Source organism: Coregonus clupeaformis, unplaced genomic scaffold (genome assembly GCF_020615455.1).
Source record: "Coregonus clupeaformis isolate EN_2021a unplaced genomic scaffold, ASM2061545v1 scaf0311, whole genome shotgun sequence".
Classification (NCBI taxonomy): domain Eukaryota; kingdom Metazoa; phylum Chordata; class Actinopteri; order Salmoniformes; family Salmonidae; genus Coregonus; species Coregonus clupeaformis.
Window position 1 is genome coordinate 309311 of NW_025533766.1, and position 24882 is coordinate 334192.

At 46.1% G+C, this 24882-nt stretch overlaps 2 protein-coding genes across 3 annotated transcripts in view; one reads left to right on the plus strand and one right to left on the minus strand.

Moving 5' to 3' along the window:
- Window positions 1–110: 110 nt before the first annotated feature.
- On the minus strand, window positions 111–4369 carry LOC121556752 (integrator complex subunit 12). 2 transcript variants are annotated; one of them, XM_041870638.2, is made up of 7 exons: window positions 4206–4369; window positions 3615–3785; window positions 2984–3142; window positions 2285–2481; window positions 1860–2019; window positions 1349–1495; window positions 111–1014 (listed from the first exon to the last, which is right to left on the minus strand). In XM_041870638.2, exons 2-7 carry the CDS (start codon window positions 3771–3773, stop codon window positions 409–411), a joined length of 1428 nt encoding a protein of 475 aa, XP_041726572.1. In that variant the 5' UTR covers window positions 3774–3785; window positions 4206–4369; the 3' UTR covers window positions 111–408. The 2 variants fall into 2 exon arrangements, with proteins under 2 accessions (XP_041726572.1, XP_041726571.1); XM_041870637.2 differs by having other exon boundaries at window positions 1343–1495.
- A 193-nt stretch (window positions 4370–4562) lies between these two features.
- Window positions 4563–24882, plus strand: part of LOC121556741 (glutathione S-transferase C-terminal domain-containing protein-like) — a 53413-nt gene continuing 33093 nt past the window's right edge. Inside the window, 7 exon segments of the mRNA XM_045214776.1 lie at window positions 4563–4632; window positions 4962–5178; window positions 5180–5209; window positions 5371–5598; window positions 5929–6396; window positions 9866–10129; window positions 14164–14257. Of these exon segments, the coding sequence (XP_045070711.1) occupies window positions 5008–5178; window positions 5180–5209; window positions 5371–5598; window positions 5929–6396; window positions 9866–10129; window positions 14164–14257 (1255 nt within the window). The 5' untranslated portion in view covers window positions 4563–4632; window positions 4962–5007.

Consider the following 24882-nt stretch of genomic DNA (forward strand, 5'->3'; position numbering starts at 1 on the left):
CTGTTCATCTGATGACCGCTGGCTGATGATCTCATGTCGTTTTCAGACTTTCGTGATTTCAGGAGTCTCCTCACAAAAACAAGACAATTCTACTATGTCATAAAAATAATACATTTAATTAAGTTTTGGCCCCCCCAAAAAAAAATAATAATGTTAATTTAAATTTCTGTGATGTGGCGGAGTTTGGACAGAACGTAGAGGCATATTGTAGCCACTAACAACATCTCCAGCAGCATTTCATACATCATAATGAAATTCAAGTATTCAATTGGATTCGGTTATATCCACGTTACAGTTAATACAATGCTCTGGCACGCCCTCCCATTCATAACTTACACCTCAAACATCTTACTTACACACACTTCTCTTTCCTTCTTCCTCCTTCCCTCACTACTCCTCTCATTCCATTCATTTCTTCAGCTTCTTCTGCGCCGCTTTTTTCTTCACCATCTGCAGGCGTTTCATGGCGTTGAGCTGAGACTCCTGGGACGTGGGCGCCTTGCCACCCGCTGGCGCTTCAGCCGCCGCCGCCTTCGACCCGTTACCGTTCCCATTCCCTCCTCCGTTGCCCCCAGACCCTCCGCCGTTCCCTCCCAGGCTGGGCTGAGACCCACTGGGGGAGGACCCAGGACTTGTCCCCCTCCCCTGGTTCTCCCCACTGGAGGACCGGTTCAGGGTCTGCTTCCCCAGGGCCAGAGGTGGAGGAGGCTTCACCGAACCGTTTCCACCATCAGCGTTATTTCCATTCCCTCCTCCGGTCGCCATCTTGGAGCCGCCCAGTCCTCCGCCCGACTTAGAGCTGGTCAGCCCGGAGAGTCCGGCAGGTTTCTGGCCAGCGGGGGTAGATGTGGAGGAGGTCTTGCTACTTCCGATTGGCCCTGAGGAGCCAGGTTTGGTGCTGGCGCCGGGGCCAGCGGAGGTCTTGGCCCCGAATGCAGCCCACCCTGTGAGGCCGCTGCCCGACTGCAAGGAGGAGCCGGTACTAGAGGGGTTGGCAGATACTGCTGCAGAAGCCTAGGAGGAGAGAAAGAAACAAGCGTTAGAGATGCAATACTCCGAAGCACTTCCAAATGATTCTGATCCTTTCCCCCTAGGATAATGTCCAGGTATTACACACATGGTCTGTTTGCATGACAAAATATATACATTTTGTCTTTCGATTCAACCTAAATGTCCTCCATCTTTGAAAAGGCTATTGCACTGTATGCCATGTAATGTTGTATATTGTCTGGGAATTACATGATCAGGTTGCATTAGACAAGGTATATCTTATTGAAATATGTAATTTAACCTAAATATGACTTGTATTTCAAATATGCAGCTCTGAATTCTTAATGCTTACCTTCACCTCAGTTCGTTTGAAGGCCTGAAAGGTGCTGGATGTGTCGGGTTTGACCTTGAGTTCCGGTTTCTTCACCAGAGGGTCCTTCACCACGGGGGCTGCTGACACCACGGCTGGGGCCGGCTTCTGTGAAGGCTTCTGGGTCTTCTGGGCCTGGCAGGAACAACAACAACAGCATAAGAACCCATTCAATTGGGGTCATTTTGGGAGTTCAGAACGTTCAGATAGAAATGTATTGTGTAGAAAAATATATGATTGTCCGTCAGTAAGGAATCGTGTCAGCTCTGTTCATTACATTTCTATCTGCAACGTTCAGAAGGTTTCAACTCACTGAATACACCCCTTGTTATAAGTATTGGTCACATGGTTTACGTCCCAAATGGCACCATATTCCCTATGTAGTGCACTACTTCTGGCCAGGGCACATAGGGATCTGGACAAAAGTAGTGCACTATGTAGGGAACAGGGTGCCATTTCAGACTCAGCCAGGATGACTTGGTCATTATCCATCTCTTACCATGCGTTTCATCTGCCGGGTGCAGCGGGCGCAGTACCAAACCAGGCGCGGGTCGTTGACGTCTTTGTCCGTCACCTGGGGCTTGTGGCAGTCCTGGTGGTAGAGGTTATGGCACTCCTGGCACTCCACCAGCTGGTTGCCCGACGTCACCGTCATCTGCCTGAGGTCATCAAAATGAGACTAATTGATTGATTTTATTTGTCAGTAAAAAATATACATATACTGTACATTACACACAGTACATACAGTCATTCATCACTGAAAGAGTTACAGGTAGTGTTCATTAGGCACCAAACGAAGAAAAAAAAGGACAAACAGGAAGAGACTAACTGGACTTTTTTGTTTTCAATTGCGAAATGATTGAATGTTTTGCGTGCCCTAATGAACACAACCCAGGTGACATTCAAAAAAGGTCCGGCACGTACCTGCAAACCACACAGGCCAGCCCCATCTCCATGGCGAAGTCGTCAGCGTTGGTCTCCGCGTCGAAGTTGGAGAAGTCAGGCAGGGGAATGTCTTTGAAGGGCTGGACTGTGACGGGGGACGAGCGGTTCTCATGCTGCTTGGGCTCCAGGCGAGGCTTCTTAGACGGTTCAGGTCCTTCACCTGGCTCTACCCTCACCTGGAAGACAACGGGAAGGTGCTGTAAGGGTTAATAAAGGTGTTATGAAGGTTTATAAAGTTGTTATGTAGGTGGTATGACAGTTTAAAGTTCTATGTCAACCTCAACAAATAATAGGGATTTCATATTAAAATGTTGACGTATGATCTCTAAGTGACGGTTTACATTCCATGTCATCTCGAAAAACTGAAGATATGTCACACTGAACAAATGTCTCCAATTATGTATCCAATGTATAACATTATGTATGTACAATGGATAATTGTGTATGCATGTTTGGTTCTAGATTGTCTCAACAAAAGGAATGGAATTACTGGAATATGGATATGGAACGTCTCAAAATCCAATGTAATAACATTATGAATGACAAACGATTACACATCGTTTTTGTTGTTGTGTTTTCCATGATTTGCAGTATTGGTTTGGTTCTGGAACAAACTAGCCTAGATCATGAATGAATCCCTTTCCTCTACTCAGCCACAGCATCCATTCCATTTCCTACCTTTTCTGAAGGCCTCTTCTCCACCTCCTTCTTGCTCTTCTCTGAGCTGCTGGACTTGCTGCTGCTGCTGGATGAGGAGGAGGAGGAGCTGGAGGAGGACTTGTAGTCCTGTTTATTTATGCTCATCTTGGACACTGTCACCTTCGTCCCCTCCACCTCCTGTAGATGGACACAACATGGAAACACAAGGCTTCAGAGCTACTTCTCCAGGAAACAAATGTTGGGAGTGACTGAAAGAACTAGAGAGAAGCGGCAGCCTATAGTAGAAGAAGGGATGGCTGAAAGGACAATGAGTGACACGGGTAAAGCACAGGTGCCTAGATAAGGTTTCATATGTTACACCTCAATTATGTACGTCTATGGATTTCCTTTGGATTACTGACAAAAGCCCATTTGATGACATCATTAGAATATAATAGCACCAGCCTGTAAAATGATGACAACATCATGTTCTGAAGAGAGGTGAATGAATGCCATATAATATTATAATGATATATGCCATTTAGCAGACCCTTTTATCCTAAGCCACTTAGTCATGTGTTTTGTACGTATGGGTGGTCCCGGGAATCGACTCTACTATCCTGCTGTTGCAAGCACCATGCTCTACCAACTAAGCTACAGTAGTCCATACCTTCAGTGATGAGCGGTAAGACGAATCACTCCCTTTGCCAGATAGAGACTCGTCCAGCAGAGCTCTGAGTTTATCCACAGAGTCTTTGCTTTTTGAGTGCAGGTATCCCAGTCCCTTTAGGAAGACAGGGTCCAACTCCAGACTCACTGATGCAGCCATGATCACACTGAGCTGTAGATATAAAGAATATGTGGATATGTAGAATATGGCTTACACTTTGACTATAGGCCCTCCCTGTTTTTAGCCTCATCCAGTTGATAAATACTAGCTAATTGGTCATCTGACAGCTAGTAAGTAACGTTAGTGATATTGGTGGCTGGCAAAGCTAGAAAATACAGAAAACATAACTAACTAGTTACTATTGACACAAAGGTCAACTGCTTCTACACTAACTTGCATGAACGTAATGTTAGGTAAGAAATACTGACTTGTAAGTGACTGTCAGCTTCTGAAGCTGTCCAGTTGGCTATCTAGCTTTATCAAGTAACTAACGTTAGCCTTGGTTGGGAAACCTGCTAGCTAGCTAAAGTAGCTAGCTAGCTAGTAAGCTAGCAAAGGTTAGTTGAGATTCATCATGTTTGATTACCTTACCTTACTCTCAAATATCTTTAACGTGTATTTCACACACTCATGTGGTTATTATGACACGTAAATATTTACAGTAACTTGACAAGTGGCATTTGAGCTACTGTAGCTGAAACAGCTTTATTTCCTTCTAGCGGCATTCTTGTCCACCCACTAAATACTCCGAAGAAACAAGCAAGCTAATTTGTTCCACGGACCTCGACAATTACCCGTAGCATATTTGGATTATCAAAACTATTCAAAATACGCCACTATAACTATATAGTGTATACATTATTTTATAATACAATGTTTACATTTAATTGTGGTATGTATTTACCACTGATCAGGTCGGTCTGTATTGAGTGTTACACGTGGAAACTTACTTGAGGAAGTGACGTTCTTACCATAACAACGTGGTTTTCAAATTTGCACAGTGAGCTTCACATGAACTGTAAGTAGCTAATTTCAATGTATCATTGTTTGCTTGGTAGTCAGACACTAAACAGAAACGAGGCATGGGCTAACTGTCTATATAGAGCACTAGCTAAATGCATACCTAATTAGACAGCTACTAGCTAGCTAACAGTCAGTAGCTAAGTCAACGTTCGAAATGCAAGCATGAGGCTGTCTTAGCTAGCTACTTTAGTCTAGCAGACTATACTCTACTTCACGATATAGCTATACATCTTGAGATGTACATATCGTGAAGTTGAGTTTAGTCAGCTAACTTTGGTCAGAGTTTGTTGCCAGTTGCCACAATACCACTTGTCGTGTTTACAGGTTTGATCGACACCTATATTCAACCTATTCAGTACCTCCTGTAACAATGACGCAGACAGACCCACATCAGGAGCAGCAACCAGAGTGCCTCTACCTGGAATTATCCTCCCAAAACGAGCAGCCCTCTGTTCCCCTACACACTTCCATCTCGCTCTTCCTCCTGTCCTACTGCCAGTGCACATCATTCAAAGTCTTCCTCGTCTCTGCCAAGCCTGACAACTCACAGCTCACAATCCTGGAAGTCACAGGTTTGTCATTGTCTACAACGCAAAGCATATTGACAGTCATGACAGGCAAAGGTGTTGGGGAAAACTTTACTGAGTATGTTTCAGTCAACAACAGTACACACTATAGTGAAGGTGAATACATGTCAACATAAATATGTGTAACAACAATTTTGCTTTGACAGGTACCAGAGTCTTTAGCTGTCTCGATGGTCCATGTCGAGGACTTGCCTGTGTTGGTGAGGGGCTGCCGTCTCCCCGCGGTACTGGATGAGACTGGGAGGTACTGCAGGGCCGGGCTGGCTGTGGTGCTCAGGCATATTATAGATAGGACCTGTGAGGCAGACCCCAGTAGGAAGGATGCAGCATCACTTCTAGGGTTCAAGAAGACCTGTCTGAAGGCCTGCGCTGAGGTAAGGGGCAACACTAAATTATTATCATATGCATGCAGTGCCATTTAGCAAAACTATGAATGATTCTGTTTTAGTGTATGTATGACAGGAGTGTTTATTTTTATTTTTGGTATAGTTATATTCTCATACTTCCATAGGAGCTTTCCCATTGGAAAACCAAGTGAATCTTATATTCTCCCAAAGTGATTTTTTATGAGCTAGTGAATAAGATGGGATAAACTTGTCCGCTGGTTGTCTTGGACACACAGTACTGCTGTATAAAAATAAAACTCTACACCATTGACAAAAATATTAGTCATAATGAATGCCTGTTCCTCCTCTCCCTTATAGGTGAGCCAGTGGACCAGGCTGTGTGAGCTCAGTATCCCCTCGGCCGTGGAGGCCCACCTCCGGCAGCCCACCAACCCATCCCTGCACCTCCCCTCTGCCCTCCTCAACCTTGAAAAGACACTAGGCGAGCCCGTCAAGGTGCACAACGATGACAAGATCCGCCGGCAGAAGCTCCAGCAGCAGAAGAAAAAGAACCAGAAGAAAACCTCTCAGGACCTCCAGGAGGACCAAGGGACAGACGTCACCCAGCCCCAGGATTCGCAGTCCGCCGACGGGCTAGAACTCCGAGCAGCCCTGGCCAAGCTGTCCGTGCATAGTGGTGCAGTTCCGTCCACGACCACTAGGGAGAGCTCTGACATCAGGAAAGTGAAGACCACAGAGCTGCCTCCGCTGGAGCATGTGTTTGCTGAGGGGCTGTACTTCACTCTGACTGATGTGGTGTTGCTGCCGTGTATCCATCAATACCTGGTAAGGAAGGCCCTAGGAGATTATATGTTAGTTATACACTACCAGTCAAAAGTTTGGACACACCTACTCATTCAAGGATTTTTCTTTATTTTTACAATTTTTTACATTGTAGAATAATAGTGAAGACATCACAACTATGAAATAACATATATGGAATCATGTAGTAACCAAATAAGTGTTAAACAAGTCAAAATATATTTTATATTTGAGATTTTTCAAAAAGCCACCCGTTGCCTTGATGAGAGCTTTGCACACTCTTGGCATTCTCTCAACCAGCTTCATGAGGTAGTCACCTGGAATGCATTTCAATTAACAGGTGTGCCTTCTTAAAAGTGAATTTGTGGAATTTCTTTCCTTCTTAATGCGTTTGAGACAATCAGTTGTGTTGTGACAAGGTAGGGGGTGGGGGTATACAGAAGATAGCCCTATTTGGTAAAAGACCAAGTCCATATTATGGCAAGAACAGTTCAAATAAGCAAAGAGAAATGACAGTCCATCATTACTTTAAGACATGAAGGTCAGTCAATACGGAACATTTCAATAAAGTCGCAAAAACCATCAAGCACTATGATGAAACTGGTTCTCATGATGACCACCACAGGAATGGAAGACCCAGAGTTACCTCTGCTGCTGAGGATAAGTTAATTAGTTACCAGCCTCAGAAATTGCAGCCCAAATAAATGCTTCACGGAGTTCAAGTCACAGACACATCTCAACATCAACTGTTCATAGGGGACTATGTGAATCAGGCCGTCATGGTCGAATTGCTGCAAAGAAACCACTAGTAAAGGACACCAATAAGAAGAGACCTGCTTGGGCCAAGAAACACGAGCAATGGACATTAGACCGGTGGAAATTTGTCCTTTGGTCTGGAGTCCAACTTGGAGATTTTTGGTTCAAACCGCTGTGTCTTTGTGAAACACGGTGTGGGTGAACGGATTATCTCCGCATGTGTAGTTCCCACCGTAAAGCATGGAGGAGGAGATGTTATGGTGTGGGGGTGCTTTGCTGGTGACACAGTCAGTGATGTATTTAGAATTCAAGGCACACTTAACCAGCATGGCTACTACAGCATTCTGCAGCGATACGCCATCCCATCTGATTTGGGCTTAGTGGGACTATCATTTGTTTTTCAACAAAACAATGACCCAACACAACTCCAGGCTGTGTAAGGGCTATTTGACCAAGAAGGAGAGTGATGGAGTGCTGAATCAGATGACCTGGCCTCCACAATCCCCCGACCTTAACCCAATTGAGATGGTTTGGGATGAGTTGGACTGCAGAGTGAAGGAAAAGCAGCCAACAAGTGCTCAGCATATGTGGGAACTCCTTCAAGACTGTTGGAAAAGCATTCCAGGTGAACCTGGTTGAGAGAATGCCAAGAGTGGGCAAAGCTGTCATAGGGTGGCTATTTGAAGAATCTCAAATATATAATATATTTTGATTTGTTTAACACTTTTTTGGTTACTACATGATTCCATATGTGTTATTTCATATTTTGATGTCTTCACTATTATTCTACAATGTAGAAAATAGTACAAATAAAGAAAAACCCTTGAATGAGTAGGTGTGTCCGAACCTTTGACTGGTACTGTATATTTGAAGGGAAGTTATAGTCCAGAACTCTTAGCCTGAGTCCTAGATCAGTTTGTGCTGTCTTTCCAACTTCATTGCTGTCACTGGCAAGACAGCACAAACAGATCTGGGACTCGGGCTACAGAATTCTTGCTTTAGGCTACAGAATTCTTGCATTATGCACTTGATTTATATTCCATGGACCGAGCCTCCTTTCTGCTGGTCGCTAAATAAATTATGTAAACTACCAGCACTTCTCTTGCAATTGTGTTTCTGCAATCTTTCTGCAACTTCCATTTCCCAGGCCTGTCTAGTCTCCATGCTAGTTTTAGACAAGTGGTAGCTCTGAGTGTGTGGCACATTTTATTTTAACAGTAGCATATTACCCTATTGTCCCGTCATCACCTGCTGCCTCATTTGGGTATTTACACACGTTGCCATGGCAACCACATTATGAAGGCCTTTGAAATGATGCATGACGCCCTGCTACATTGAATGTCTCGTCAGGTGGTACCTGTACACCCAGAGAGGCTTTATACAGTGGAAACCAGGCAGAACAGTGCCTTCCTAAGACTGTCTCTTGGCACTGTGTGTGTGTTTGGCACAGTCTCCATTTTCAAAGGTGGTCCACCTGGCTATGGGTGATAACACCACAATGACAAATGGGTCCATTTTAAATGTAGTTGGTTGAAATGCATTTCAATGAACCTGCTTTGGGATCATGTGTGGTTCGACGTGCTGATTTTGAAATAATGTAATTGTCACTGAGACAGATCGGAAATTAGGCTGTGATAAATTAGGCTGCGAGAGTGGTGTTGAAAGGATGAGATTTGCTGCCGATCACTTATTGTAGTTTATCATCAAGTTAGTTTGTAAAAGAAAGTTATTTTCATTTGGAAAGTAGATGCAGCTTCATATCTGCACCAGTGATTTATAACCCATCTGCCCTCGCTGAATTCTCCTGGGAACTATTTACTTATCGATTTCTCATATTTAGTTTAGTGTTGTTTTGGTGGTTTGGGGGTTTATGAGGTATTAGTTATCGATCTATTATGCCTCGGAGCCAAGCGGTCGACAGGGTCTCTCTCCTCTTCTCTTCCCTCTCTCCTCCTGTTCTCATAGCTGTAGCCTGGGATTGGAATGAAGTGAAGTTCTCACAATGAGGCTCTTAGGGGTCAGCTGAGCTCCAGTGGTTTCCAGTTTCACACTCAGCCTAGCATGTCTCCTCTCCTCTGCCACACCGCCACCGCTGTCTATCCACAGATCCACAGGACAGAGAGCCAGAGAAAAGACCCATGGCTTTATCTACTGTCACCTCTTTCTCTTTCTACGCTCTGTCTGTTTCTCTCTCTCTCTCTCTCTCTCTCTCTCGGAAACACATACACACACGTTATGTTCTTCTATCCTCGTGGGAACCTAAAATTAATTTCCATTCAAAATCCTATTTTCCCTAAACCTAACCCTTACCATAACACTAACCCCTAACCACTAGCCCCTTACCCTAATTCTAACCCTAACCTTAATTGTAACCCTAAACCCTAAGCTTAAAATAGCCCTTGTCCTCATGGGCACGTGGGAAATGTCCCCAAGAGGAACTTTTGGGGATTTTAGGTCCCCACAAGGATAAAATAACTAACCCCCCCACACACACACACACCTCTATACAGCTGTCCATCTCTCTCTCGCTCTCTCTCCCCCTCCCCCAACCTGGCCTTTCTCAGTGCCTGTCTTTCTATCTCCCTCCCTCTCCCTCCATCTCCAGAGAGGTGATGAGTGGAGGGGATCAGCCTGGTGGAACCTGGGCTCTTGGTTCAGTGGAGATGACACTTCTGATGAATCACTTAACTGACTCAGGCCCCTGTCTTCCCTTCCTCCTCCTCCTCCTATACCACAGAGCTCCCTCCAGAGCCACAACGCCAGCGCGCTGTCCCAGCTGCCTCTCCTGCTGCGCTGGTACCTCCAGGTCCAGGAAGTCCCCGGGGTCCCCAGGGCAGCCCAGGCCTGTGGGATGGCCCTCTCCACCCCCAAGGCCCCCACCACCGGCCCCCCAACCACAGCTGAGGCACAACAGCCCAGCCAAGCGAATCAGGAAAGCCTGGGGACGATCAAGGAGGTGCACTTCGTTGGAGGTCCCAGGCCCACAATGACTAAACTCAAAGTAATTGAATATTTTTTAATCAGTCTCCCCCTCCCTCTGTCTGTCTCTCTCTCTCTACCTCTCAACTCTTCCCTCATTCATTCCCACTGTCTCTTTTGGGAAGATTAGATGAGGAGGCACATTGAACGTTTCCAGTAAAGCTGTCACATGCTCTCTAGCAGCAGCGCCTTTCTCTCTCTTGAATGCCTCTAGGCACTTCACATGCGCACACACAACTGTCCCTTTATAGCACTCACTCTTCCTACTGTGTCCCTGAGCTGCAACGATAAAGGATTTATGCATTCCAATTGGTTGTCAAATTAGCCTGCTTCCTATAATTTAACGCTTTCTCACAGATAATTGCGTCCTTGCTGTTGCGTTCTTACTTTAACGCTTTGAACACACCGACTGTGTCATTGCGCAAAATAGTATGCAGCATCGTCTAGTTATGTGCGCAACAAAAGGTCAACATTCACCTTCTGCTACCATTTCTGTCAACCCGTTTACGCATATGTTCGATAAATCCAACGTATGCACCACTCAGAAAGGCAAACGCAACGTTCCATTGGAAATGAATGTACTTCTGGTGTACCAAAATGCAAAGCCCTGTCGGTGTATTCGAAGCGTAAAGGCTGGTTTGCAGTTGGTTTATCGCTGTGACATCATTAACATTCTATTTTCGTCCCAACATCAAACTTGTCATTATGAAAAACTATAAATACAAAACGACAGCCTCTGCATGACATCAGCAGCTATATTTGAACACCAATAAACCCATCCGTTTAAAAATAATTCAGTAAATGTCAACATAGCAAGTCAGGCAACTCAAAGCTACTTTCTAAACAATAGTTTGGTTCGTTGTTGGCTAAATTGCTAGCTGGCTAGCCAGTTCAAATAACGACCAGAGTATAGCTGACGACGTCTGAACTTTAGCTACTTTTTATTCATTGTTACAGGAAAACCCACCACAACAACGACCTCTGTAGCTCAATTGGTAGAGCATGGCGCTTGTAACGCCAGGGTAGTGGGTTCGATCTCCGGGACCACCCATACGTAAAAATGTATGCACACATGACTGTAAGTCGCTTTAGATAAAAGCGTCTGCTAAATGGCATATTATTATATTATTATTTACAAGGTAAAATAGTTTACGGTTGTGAGTGTGACGAAATAAAAGTAGGTCATTCTGTCGGATAATTTTAGAAGTCCTGCACCGTCTAGTCACAGATGGATTTGGATTTGTTGATGTAGCAGCTCAGTAACCACGACAACGGACGTTGTGACAGTCGCAGATACATGAATTACAGAATTTATTTGCTGGTTTTCTTTTTTTAATCTATACGTTCTAAATATTCATAGGTCTTTTTGAATTTTAAATCATGCTTATAAAAATTATAGACTTTAAATGTAATACTTTCCCTAGCATTCCTCGTGAATTGAATTGATTATAATATGGAGAACAGTTTAGGATAAGCAATTATTTTATCCTTTTTCAAACAGTATATATTATAGTGTTGAGAGAACCACAGGTAATCAAATTGAAGTCGAATATTTCACCCCATAAGCCACTTTCATATTTGCCACCACTTTATAGAGTGCACATCTTTCACTTTTCCCCCAGAGTTTGATTTGAATAAAAACAATACAGTAGTACACACCCGCTAGCATAATTACTCCACACTCTCAATATAGCCTACAGCCTTTCAGGATGTAATTGCTAGCGCTGTTAGCACGGTTAGCGCTGGACTCCAAATGACTGCCTGGAACACGTTATTGAGTAGTGGTTTCAACGGGACATAAACAGACACAGCTGTCAAGGCAGGAAACTGATTCCTCAGCTGGCTCAAACCTTCCTAACCCTGAACACCCTCACTGTTCTCTGGCACGGCTGGTCCCAAGTATAAATCAGAGATTTCCTGCTGGCCACACAGATATGATATCCAACAACGGCAGGAAGTGCATCAGCCAATCGTAAATGTTGATAACAAGTTGCCCTCTTAGAATGTGATATTCAACCCTGGTCGACTATGGAGTAGACACAGGTGCACACAGTTGGAACACTCACTGACATACGAGCACAGAGATATGAGCACCGACATACGAACACACACACACACACACACACATATAAATACTGCCGTCCCTCGCCTGCCCAGACGGATTGCGATGCTGGTTGGCTTTGTGTGTGTACATGTGTTTGTGTGGTCGTCACCGGCAGGACTGGAGTGCAGCTGTTGTACGGTCTGGGTCTTGGTGGAGCCAAGGGGCCTGTGTGTGTGTATAGAGGCCAGCCCAGGGCACAGGGAGAGGCCTTGGTGGAGCCAAGGTGCCTGTGTGTGTGTGTATAGAGGCCAGCCCAGGGCACAGGGAGAGGCCTTGGTGGAGCCAAGGTGCCTGTGTGTGTGTGTATAGAGGCCAGCCCAGGGCACAGAGAGAGGCCTGGGTGGAGCCAAGGTGCCTGTGTGTGTATAGAGGCCAGTCCAGGGCACAGAGAGAGGCCTGGGTGGAGCCAAGGGGCCTGTGTGTGTATAGAGGCCAGCCCAGGGCACAGAGAGAGGCCTGGGTGGAGCCAAGGGGCCTGTGTGTGTATAGAGGCCAGCCCAGGGCACAGAGAGAGGCCTGGGTGGAGCCAAGGGGCCTGTGTGTGTATAGAGGCCAGCCCAGGGTACAGAGAGAGACCTGGGTGGAGCCAAGGGGCCTGTGTGTGTATAGAGGCCAGCCCAGGCACAGAGAGAGACCTACAAGAGAGGGAGAATGAGACAGAGGGCTAGGCTCCAACAGTGTGACATGCTATCCCTCACTGCAGCTTACCAAAGCCAGCACTACATCTCATCTGTCCACCACACCAACAATCTAAATCCAATTTTATTTTCCACATTACAGTGAAATGCTTACTTACAAGCCCTTGAAAACATAATAGCACAGTTGGTTAGGGGGCTGTAAAACGGCAGCCTTCTCCTCCAGCGCCATTATCCAGGTATGTCTATAAGTTCCCTCCTACTGTGAAGCTGAATATATAATTTTATACAGAGCTGGCTCACCTTATCTTCCTATTTCTCTCACTCACTCACACACACACACACACACACACACACACACACACACACACACACACACTGTAGTGAGGGAGAAGATTGACACACACAGTGATGTCTGTCAGTCATAAAGCCTGTTTCCCCCAGCTCTCTGTGTGCCTGCCAGTCTTCCAAAGGCCTCTTGCCAGGTGCACTGAGAAATACGAGTGACAGGTTCCAAATGTATCTCTTCAGTATGTACCTACTGTCTCCTACGCTAGAGTGCACAAGCTTGGAACTGGTTCAAGAGGCCATTTTCTTTTTGTTACCCAACAACAACGACACAGAACGGCAGCCTTTTCAAGGTCACGTTTATAGTTTAAAATGTTCCCTCTGATTGACTGCCAAGGAAGGTTAGGTCAAAGCTTTTGATTCCAATGAAGAATGTCCTTGGTGATCTAATATGCAGTTTTAGAAAAACAACTGCCCTTTTATGCCTGGAGAAAGAGAGCAGTGTTTTGTACTAATGAAAGATAAAAGGTAATTCTTAATAATGCTACTTCTTCTAATATCTTGCAAGCTTTTGATGAGGAATGTTCTTGGTGAAGTAAGCTTTTATAACACTTTTATCCAGTATCCAAAAGGACAGTGTGCAAAGATGCAATGTTTGTCCCTATCCACTGCTCATTACCTGTAATATGTAGCTCTTCAATGGTCTTACAGGAGACTCCTACTTCCCTCTGGAGAACACCTGCATCCCCCTATGAGCCAGGTAACCAGGCCAACCAACCAGACTGTGTGTGTTCTCTACAGGGAGAGAACGAGAGAGAACAAAGGATTGAAAAGAAGAAGCAGTCTTGTCCTCAGGTGGTTCTTCAGAGTGGAAACAGCGGTCAGGGTGGAGGAGCGGTCCCTACTCTCTGTAAACCGCTTCATTACTGCTTGTTGAGACCGGAAAGACCTTGGAGGCTCTGAGAGAGAAGTTTCTATGGTAACCTTGATGGTGTGTGTGTGTGTGTCCGCGTGTGTGTGTTCCCGCAGGAGAGTGGTATCGAGGCCGTCTTCTCCCCTCATCCTCGCCCCTCCTGGACCCTCCCCTGGGACAGTTTACCGGAGGCCGTCAACCCCACTGAAGGTACTACCTCCATCCCTCTCTCCTCTCCTCCCTCCATCCTCTCCATCCCTCTCCTTTCTTCCCTCTCTCCTTTCATGTCTCCCTTCGTTCATCCATCTCTCCTTCCCTCCCTTCATCCAATCACCCTTACTGAGCCAGAAAGCCATATCAAACACCATTGATATGTGCGGGAGCATCCCGGTACGCGCTGCATAAATGTTTGCATAAAATATCACTACTACTTTGGCTTGGTGAGTTTCATCGACGAGTTGCCCCCGTTCAAACCAAAACACACACAATCAGTTGATCTGTCTGTGACCGGCCGAGCCTTTCGAGACGATGTCGTTCTCCAAGGAGCGCACCCTAATGAATTCTAAAGCGGTACCTTGCTGTGATGTATTCTCCCAGTGTGGTTGGGGCTAAGTGAGAAACAGGCCTGTCACCGGGACACACTCCTCGGACCGTAGAGCCGTCGTCGGGAACACAGTTGCCGTGGCAGCCGTGTCTGACGGACGGGCGGTGGAAGCAGTGTTGATTGCAGTCCCAGGTGTCGCGAGTCGAGCAGAGAAATGAGTCTCTCTCCTTGGAGGGGGCGAGCGAGCACTTTCCTTATTAGTGTGTTATTATACCATGAGAAGGCCTAATAAATGAGACGTGTGTGTGTGTGTGTGTGTGTGTGTGTGTGCGTCTTTATGAGGATGATAGATGCTAGTGTTATTCCAGCGCAGCGTGAAGGAGTTCCATTTAGGGCTGACCCCAATTAGTCGACTGGTCGATTGTTTGATCATTAGGCTGATAGTCGACCAACATTGTTTTATTTGAGCTGTGACAAATATATATATTTGTGCCCATCTCAGTGAACTAATCCATTGCGGAGGCCTAGACTAAAAGCCAATTTATGCTTGATTCGAAAATGTGGTAGGGGGCTCCATAAGGAGGGTGTGACGCAATTGCGGCGCCTCAAGAGGCATGCAGAGGCCAAATCGAGCTCTGTACCGCATCTCCATGCACCTCCCATTTAGTGTATATCAATTCCCCATTACATATATCACCAGTTGTACGTTTACCGTTAATTCCTATAATTTCTCATCTACAATGTTTGTTACTTTGGTTACGGTCTTTATTTTAATGCATTCAATATTATTATTCCAGTCTTCCTGTTCTCATTGTCGGAGTGGACACATTGTTTGCCGAGTGCACAACCTATGCTACACTTGTGAGAAACAAGTTTTGGTTTATTTAATTACATTGATGAGTTCTGTCAATTTAGTAATTGTCTTTTGTTTGGAGCACTCCTGTCAATGTTGAGTAAGGACGCACACGCATCGAAGTAGGACTATAGGCTACCTGGCCTGCGCGCAAATGTATGCATGTAAATGTGCCCATTTGGGGATCTGATAGTATTTCTGATTGGCTTAACGCACCACCACTAATGACCTGTGGAGCTTTATTTTTTACATCCATTGAGAATTACAATAGTTCCTCAATGTATTTGAAAAATCTTTCCAGCTCTCTCCCTTTCGATAACCACTCAACGTGAAAGGGAAAAATGTCATGCTCTGATCCAGTGGAAACGTCGTAAAATAGGTTTCTTATCAGTGCGTGACTTGGACTGAAATAGGTTCCGGTACTCATTTTGGGTGCTGGTACTGTTTTATATTTAGGTGCAGGAGCTCCACAATACTTTTGAGCTAATATTCTATAAGAGGAACAGGAGCTCAAGCAGTAGAACATTTGAGGTGCCGATACTCAGCTCTGGTGAGCTCCTGCCCAAGTCAAGCGCTGCTTCTTATCCCTTGCGCAAATAGCCTACAGCTGTGTCTGTCCCGCGCTCGCTGGCGCAGGAAACTCTGAGGGCCCAGAATATTTTTATACAATGTTGCAAGTTCGCTAGTGCAAGCTTTGGGCCGGACCCAGTTAATAGTTGATACAATGTTTCAAGTTCGTTGCAGACAGGCCACATGTAGCCAATGTGGTTTATAGGATATTTATTTTTAATCAGGATATTTTCCACCTGCAGGCTGCAATGTTTTTATTTGTTGGCTTTATGCAGGCTATTTTTACATAATTGGCAATGGCAATAGAAGTAACTTTTTAGGTTTGTATCATTTTCATTTAGATTTGGATAGAATTTTGGTTAACCACATGACAATGATTTTGAGATATTAAGACGTTATTATAAATGAAATGAAACTGTTTCACGAAAAGGTGCATATGAAAACCATGACTGGCACACAGATCGGTAGAAATGGTTAGATAAATTGGCATTCCACATGAGAAAGGTTGCCGACTCCTCGTGTAGCCTATTACCGGCAACTTCAGGAGAGTACTGGCAGAATCTGCGAAAGCCAGCAGGAGCGGGAGGAGAATAGTTGGATCAGGTAAAGTTTTTTTTCTTCTGGTCATCTAGATCACTGGCGCCCTCTTGAGGCATCAAACCGTAATCTTAAGCATCAGACAAGCTCAATGCACATAGTAGATTTTATTAAAACACATAAGGTGTGTCCAGTGGCGATTTTAGCATGTACATCTTTTTTTTTTTTTATGCATGCCAGCAATGCCACAACACAAAAAAATACATTAATTGCACTATAACGGTGTCCACAAACTGTTAGGGCCTACATAAAGCTGTCCCAACAGCAGAGCTTTCTTTTCAGCACCATGTAGTGAATCCTTACCACTGCTACACCTGACTATCAGCGGAGCTTTGTCGGGCAGCGAAAAACATAGCTGAAATGGCTGACTTGCTTAAACAGATGTAGTAGAGCATGGTGCTTGCAACGCCAGGGTTGTGGGTTCGTTTCCCACGGGGGTCCGGTATGAAACTAACTGTAAGTCGCTCTGGATAAGAGCGTAAGCTAAATGACTAAAATGTAAATGTAAAAATGATTCTACTGACAATTGAGATGTAAAAACTATGGCATAATGGGACGACGAGCGGATAAGAGGCAATCCGTAATTTGGATTAAGACATTAATGAGCGAGCTAGGACGGACGTAGTCAATATAACAATTTGTTCAGCACTTTTTAAATGTACATCGCAGGAATTCAGAACATGGGCCGTTCTTACAGTATTCTCCCTGTGCACCAAGTCAGAACTGTAGGATAATTAAAGGGGGCATATAAGCAGACAATAAAATATCTTACAATATTCAATGATTACATTTCTCTAAAACAGGCTATAGGCTACATGTGCACCACCAAGTCAGCTGGTAGAGCACGGCGCTTGTAACGCCAAGGTAGTGGGTTCGATCCCCGGGACCACCCATACACAAAAAAAAATAATGTATGCACGCATGACTGTAAGTCGCTTTGGATAAAAGCGTCTGCTAAATGGCATATTATATTATATATTATATAAATTATGAGGGGGAAAGTTACCAAATGATTAGGGTGAGGCACATGGGCTACTAACAGCTTACTTACACTTAGTATTACATTCTTAGTTACAGTATACATATCTCCCTGGCATATTAAGCCATTTTTGGACTCACCTTGTTGTGCTATGCTCACTTGAACAGGAAGGTGGCGCGGCGGTCCTTTTTGTGGGCTGTAGAAAGAAGTCCGAAATCCCGACTTGGAATTCATAGTTGGATGACCGTTCAAAATTATTTTCCATATTTTCCCAGTCGGAGCTAGTTTTATCCGAGTTCCCAGTTGTCTTGAACTCACTGAAGTCTGAGATTTCCCAGTACCGAGTTTCCAGTTGTTTTGAACGCAGCAGGAGTCATGTTGGATTGACAGCATGGCCAATGTATTCAAACTTTTCTGGCCCCTGGCGTTACCCCCTTTTTCGTGATATCCAATTGGTAGTCACGATCTTGTCTCATCGGTGCAACTCCACCAATGGACTCGGCGAAGGTCGCACTGCTTCTTGACACACTGCTCGCTTAACCCAGAAGCCAGCCGCTCCAATGTGTCGGAGGAAACACTGTAGAAATGACGACCAAAGACCGCTTGCAGTTGCCCGGCCCGCCACAAGGAGTCGCTAGAGCACAATGAGACAAGGACATCCCGGCCAGCCAAACCCTCCCCTAACCCGGACGAAAGCAAAAAAAGAGACCATGTTTGTATGCAGCTTTATTAACTTTTTTTTTTTTTTACATTGTTTTCAAACTGATATGTGACACGTATTAATGCCAAAATAACATGCAAAACAGGCAACAACAACTTATTTTAGCTAAACAGGTCAGTTCTGCCCTGAATGACGCGTCGCTACTGGATATGTCTATATAAGGAGAAATACACATTAAAACATTTCTAGCAATCGATTGGTTGAAAGAACAAACGATTTTCGGTCGACCAAGATTATTTTTAGTCTCTGTCAGCCCTAGTTCCATTACTTGTGTGTGTGCACATTCACATGTGTGTGACGCTTAAGGCTCATCTTAACGTGCATTAAAGCAGCTGGAGTACATCGAGGTCATTATAGAGGAATGTGTATGTACAGATAGCGAGATCACACACACACACACCAGTGGGTTCAGTTCAGTGAGTTCAACAGTGGGTAATAGAGTGAGGAAATGCATCCCACCTTACACTGAACTCATTTCAGTGTCCTTTACTTTAAAGGAAGGGAGGCACAGAAGCAACTTCAAACTATTGAGATGCCCCCAAACTGTTGTCTGTGATAAAATGGGAGGATTGTTCTCTCAGCTTGTTCCTGTGCTTTCTGTCTAACATAATTTTGGATTTCAAACAAGGACATTGTGTGGGAGTGAATGTACATGTCGTTTTGGTCACTGTTGTCTGTTATAAGAATTGTCCTTCCTTTTTCATTCAGTTCATTGTGTCTGTGTGGTTCCGGCCAGTGGGTGGATACGGGAGGTATTCCAACACCCGTCCTCCGGTATCTCTCCAATGAATTCAGCTGACAAAACATGTTCTCATTCAGAAGTAGTTTAACACAGAAACTTGAAATCAACTGGCTCTGGATGATTTCGCTATTGTAGTTACCTCCAACCTTGCATGTGCAGACATTGGCAATATTCCACTTGTCCTTTCCTTTCTAGTCATTTATTCCTTATCACACCGACATACTGTCTCTTTATATACACTCCAGTCCAGACATTTGCTAAACTGACACTCAAGCATTCTCTCTCTCTCTCTCTCTCTCTCTCTCTCTCTCTCTCTCTCTCTCTCTCTCTCTCTCTTATATTTATATATATATATGTGCATGCATGCTCCTATACACTGCTAAACAGAGCTAAGTAGTGTGGGCAGTGTGACTGTTCTGAGTGGGTGAATCATAGAGAAACTTGATGTTGTTGGTACTCTAGTTGATGAACAGAGTCTCTAAAGAGATCAGTGTGACTGCTGCTGCTGGCTGTAGTGTAGGTAGGTAGAATGCCCTCTGTCTTCCTGAGTCAGGGTAATTAGTTAGAGTGGAGACAAGAGACAGACAATTTCTCATGGACCTGTAGTGACTGGGCCTTTAACATCTTTCAGCACCTCACCTCCACACACACACACACACACACACACACACACTTCCCCTTCCACACACCCACGCTGTACAAGGAGAAACCAGGAAAATGAGCAGGGAGGTGCCATCACTGCAGCCATGCATGGAGGAACAGAGGAGGTGCCATCACTGCAGCAGGAGGAACAGAGGAGGCGGCGGCAGGGGAGAGAGGGGGAGAGATACAGTGGGGGGAAAAAAGTATTGTGCAAGTTCTCCCACTTAAAAAGATGAGAGAGGCCTGTAATTTTCATCATAGGTACACGTCAACTATGACAGACAAATTGAGAGAAAAAAAATCCAGAAAATCACATTGTAGGATTTTTTTATGAATTTATTTGCAAATTATGGTGGAAAATAAGTATTTGGTCACCTACAAACAAGCAAGATTTCTGGCTCTCACAGACCTGTAACAACTTCTTTAAGAGGCTGCTCTGTCCTCCACTCGTTACCTGTATTAATGGCACCTGTTTGAACTTGTTATCAGTATAAAAGACACCTGTCCACAACCTCAAACAGTCACACTCCAAACTCCACTATGGCCAAGACCAAAGAGCTGTCAAAGGACACCAGAAACAAAATTGTAGACCTGCACCAGGCTGGGAAGACTGAATCTGCAATAGGTAAGCAGCTTGGTTTGAAGAAATCAACTGTGGGAGCAATTATTAGGAAATGGAAGACATACAAGACCACTGATAATCTCCCTCGATCTGGGGCTCCACGCAAGATCTCACCCCGTGGGGTCAAAATGATCACAAGAACGGTGAGCAAAAATCCCACCACACGGGGGGACCTAGTGAATGACCTGCAGAGAGCTGGGACCAAAGTAACAAAGCCTACCATCAGTAACACACTACGCCGCCAGGGACTCAAATCCTGCAGTGCCAGACGTGTCCCCCTGCTTAAGCCAGTACATGTCCAGGCCCGTCTGAAGTTTGCTAGAGTGCATTTGGATGATCCAGAAGAGAATTGGGAGAATGTCATATGGTCAGATGAAACCAAAATAGAACTTTTTGGTAAAAACTCAACTCGTCGTGTTTGGAGGACAAAGAATGCTGAGTTGCATCCAAAGAACACCATACCTACTGTGAAGCATGGGGGTGGAAACATCATGCTTTGGGGCTGTTTTTCTGCAAAGGGACCAGGACGACTGATCCGTGTAAAGGAAAGAATGAATGGGGCCATGTATCGTGAGATTTTGAGTGAAAACCTCCTTCCATCAGCAAGGGCATTGAAGATGAAACGTGGCTGGGTCTTTCAGCATGACAATGATCCCAAACACACCGCCCGGGCAACGAAGGAGTGGCTTCGTAAGAAGCATTTCAAGGTCCTGGAGTGGCCTAGCCAGTCTCCAGATCTCAACCCCATAGAAAATCTTTGGAGGGAGTTGAAAGTCTGTGTTGCCCAGCGACAGCCCCAAAACATCACTGCTCTAGAGGAGATCTGCATGGAGGAATGGGCCAAAATACCAGCAACAGTGTGTGAAAACCTTGTGAAGACTTACAGAAAACGTTTGACCTGTGTCATTGCCAACAAAGGGTATATAACAAAGTATTGAGAAACTTTTGTTATTGACCACATACTTATTTTCCACCATAATTTTCTAATAAATTCATTAAAAATCCTACAATGTGATTTTCTGGATTTTTTTCCCTCATTTTGTCTGTCATAGTTGACGTGTACCTATGATGAAAATTACAGGCCTCTCTCATCTTTTTAAGTGGGAGAACTTGCACAATTGGTGGCTGACTAAATACTTTTTTTCCCCACTGTAGATGGAGGAACAGAGGAGGAGGCAGGGGACATATAGATGGAGGGAGAGAGGAAGGGAGGCAGGGGAGAGAGGGGGAGAGATAGATGGAGAGAGGAGGAGGCAAGGGAGAGGGGGGAGAGATAGATGGAGGGAGAGAGGAGGAGGCAGGGGGAGAGGGGGAGATGGATGGAGGGAGAGAGGAAGTGAGGCGAGGGGGAGAGATAGATGGAGGGAGAGAGGAAGGGAGGCAGGGGGAGAGGGGGAGAGATAGATGGAGGGAGAGAGGAAGGGAGGTAGGGGGGAGAGGGGGAGAGGCAGGGGGTTGAGATGGATGGAGGGAGAGGAATGGAGGCTGGAGGGAGAGAGGAGGGGAGACAGGGGGAGAGAGATGGAGGAAGAGAGGCAGGGGGGAGAGGGGGAGAGATAGATGGAGGCAGGGGGGAGAGAGATGGAGGGAGAGAGGAGGGGAGACGGGGAGAGATGGATGGAGGAAGAGAGGCAGGGGGAGAGGGGGAGAGATAGATGGAGGGAGAGAGGAAGGGAGGCAGGGGAGATAGATGGAAAGAGAGAGGAGGGAGGCAGGGGGGAGAGAGATGGAGGAAGGGAGGCAGGGGGGAGAGATAGATGGAGGGAGAGAGGAGGAGGCAGGGGAGAGATGGATGGCGGGAGAGAGGAAGGGAGGCAGGGGAGAGGGGGAGAGGAGGAGGCAGGGGAGAGGGGGGAGAGATAGAGGAAGGGAGGCATGGGGGGAGAGATGGAGGGAGAGAGGAAGGGAGGCGGGGGGAGAGATAGATGGAGGGAGAGAGGAGGGGGGAGAGATGGAGGGAGGCATGGGAGAGGGGGGAGAGGAGGAGAGAGGGGGAGAGATGGATGGAGGGGGAGAGGAGGAGGCAGGGGAGAGGGGGAGAGATGCAGGGGAGAGGAGTGGGGGGAGAGATTGATGGAGGGAGAGAGGAAGGGAGGCAGGGGGGAGAGGGGGAGAGATAGATGGAGGGAGAGAGGAAGGGAGGCAGGGGGAGAGGGGGAGAGGGGGAGGGAGAGAGGAGGAGGCAGGGGAGAGAGATGGGGGAGAGATGGATGGAGGGAGAGAGGAAGGGAGGCAGGGGGGAGAGATGACGGGAGGTGGGGGGAGAGATAGATGGAGGGAGAGAGGAGGAGGCAGGGGAGAGGGAGGGAGAGATGGATGGAGGAAGGGAGGCAGGGGAGAGAGGGGGAGAGGAGGAGGCAGGGGAGAGAGATGGATAGAGGAAGAGAGGCGGGGGAGAGGAGGAGGCGAGGGGGAGATGAGGAGGCAGGGGAGAGATGGATGGAGGGAGAGAGAGAGGAAGGGAGGCAGGGGAGAGAGGAGGAGAGGGGGGAGAGATGGATGGAGGGAGAGAGGAAGGGAGGCAGGTGGGAGAGGGGGAGCGATATATGGAGGGAGAGAGGAAGGGAGGCAGGGGGGAGAGAGGAGGAGGCAGGGGAGAGGGGGGAGAGATGGATGGAGGGAGAGAGGAAGGGAGGGAGGCAGGGGAGAGAGGAGGAGGCAGGGGAGAGGGGGTGGATGGAGGGAGAGAGGCAGGGGGAGAGGGGGAGAGGAGGAGGCAGGGGAGAGGGGGGAGAGATGGATGGAGGGAGAGGGGGGAGGCAGGGGCGAGAGGGGGAGGGAGGCGGGGGAGAGAGATGGATGGAGAGAGGAAGGGAGGCAGGGGGGAGAGATGGAGGGAGAGAGGAAGGGAGGCAGGGGGGAGAGATGGAGGGAGAGAGGAAGGGAGGCAGGGGAGATAGATGGAGGGAGAGCGGAAGGGAGGCAGGGGAGATAGATAGATGGAGGGAGAGAGGGAGGCAGGGGGGAGAGATAGATGGAGGGAGAGAGGAAGGGAGGCAGGGGGGAGAGATAGATGGAGGGAGAGAGGTAGGGAGGCATGGGGGAGAGATAGATAGATGAAGGGAGGCAGGGGGGAGAGGGGGAGAGATAGATGGAGGGAGAGAGGAAGGGAGGCAGGGGGGGAGAGATAGATGGAGGGAGGGAGGCAGGGGGGAGAGATGGATAGATGAAGGGAGGCAGGGGGGAGAGGGGGAGAGATAGATGGAGGGAGAGAGGAAGGTAGGCAGGGGGGGAGAGATAGATGGAGGGAGGGAGGCAGGGGGGAGAGATGGATAGAGGGAGAGAGGAAGGAGACACATAGCTGTCATACCTATAACATTATTCTCATTAGGCGCTCTAGTCTTGTTTTGGTACAAGGAGATTAACGAACAGAGTTTCCATTACTGTGGATCATTGTTGCCAAGGTGTTGTCGGGGTGGGGGTGTTGGCTTAGTGAAGGTGTAAGCGGAGGTGAAGTACCGATGTTAAATGTGGTGCGGTTCCTTTGACAACAGCATGAACGTGTTTGCTATTTGAAATTGACATGGTGACCTCGGGTGACTTGTTTAAAATGACATTTTTTGTATAATTGTAAAAATTTGCGAGGAGACGTGTATGGTATAGAACATTTTATGCATTTTATAGAACATTATAGAGATCATTTATGTGTCGTTCCCTGATATTTTAATTAGAAATTGTGCACCAATATTGCATTTTAAAAGCCTGTTATATTAAATGAAGTGCCCTTTAATATAGACCACATGGAAAATTCAATCAATCTGATTTTTTATATGAATGAAGACTTTCTAAAGAGCTAAAATTCAGCATTTTGACATGTCCCTCTGTGACCTCTCTGTGCCTTCTAGGAAGATTTGAACCCACTTAACCCCATAACATCTCCATGTTTTCACCATCATTGTAAAGCGTAGTTATTTTGTTGCTTTGACAGTCATTTCTGAAGAGTGTTATTGTCCCCCACAGCTGCATCAGTTGTTGGGGACGACATGTTTACTGTTGCCTTGTTTGTTTCATGTGATTCATAAAAAATTTAAACAAAAACTGTCCCTCATTTTAAGGTAAATTCTGTTACGTGAACTGAACTCCTTTTTAAATACAACTATTCCCTGTTACTTTATTTGGCACCTAATGGGCACATAATATAGTAATTTAATATAATTTAACCTCTTGACATGGGAAAACATGTTTTTTTAATGAATTTTAACATGTGCTCTTTATGACAGAATGTTAAAATGAGGTGTGACACTACCCAAAGGGACTCCTATGTGGAACGACCCTCATCGTAGCACTCGAGCTGATCGGTACTGTTTTTAGCACATAGGTTATATATAAACAGGCCCAAGTCTCTAACAGCTGTACCTGAGATGGGACAGTATTTGAAACATTTTGGTGGAATATTGAGTCATCTCAGCAAAATCGCCTTCCACCCTCACATAGAAAAACATCCTCTGTTTTGTCATTTGGTCTAGTCCCCTGTAGCTCAGTTGGTAGAGCATGGCGCTTGCAACGCCAGGGTTGTGGGTTCGTTTCCCACGGGGGGGCAGTATGAAAATGTATACACTCACTAA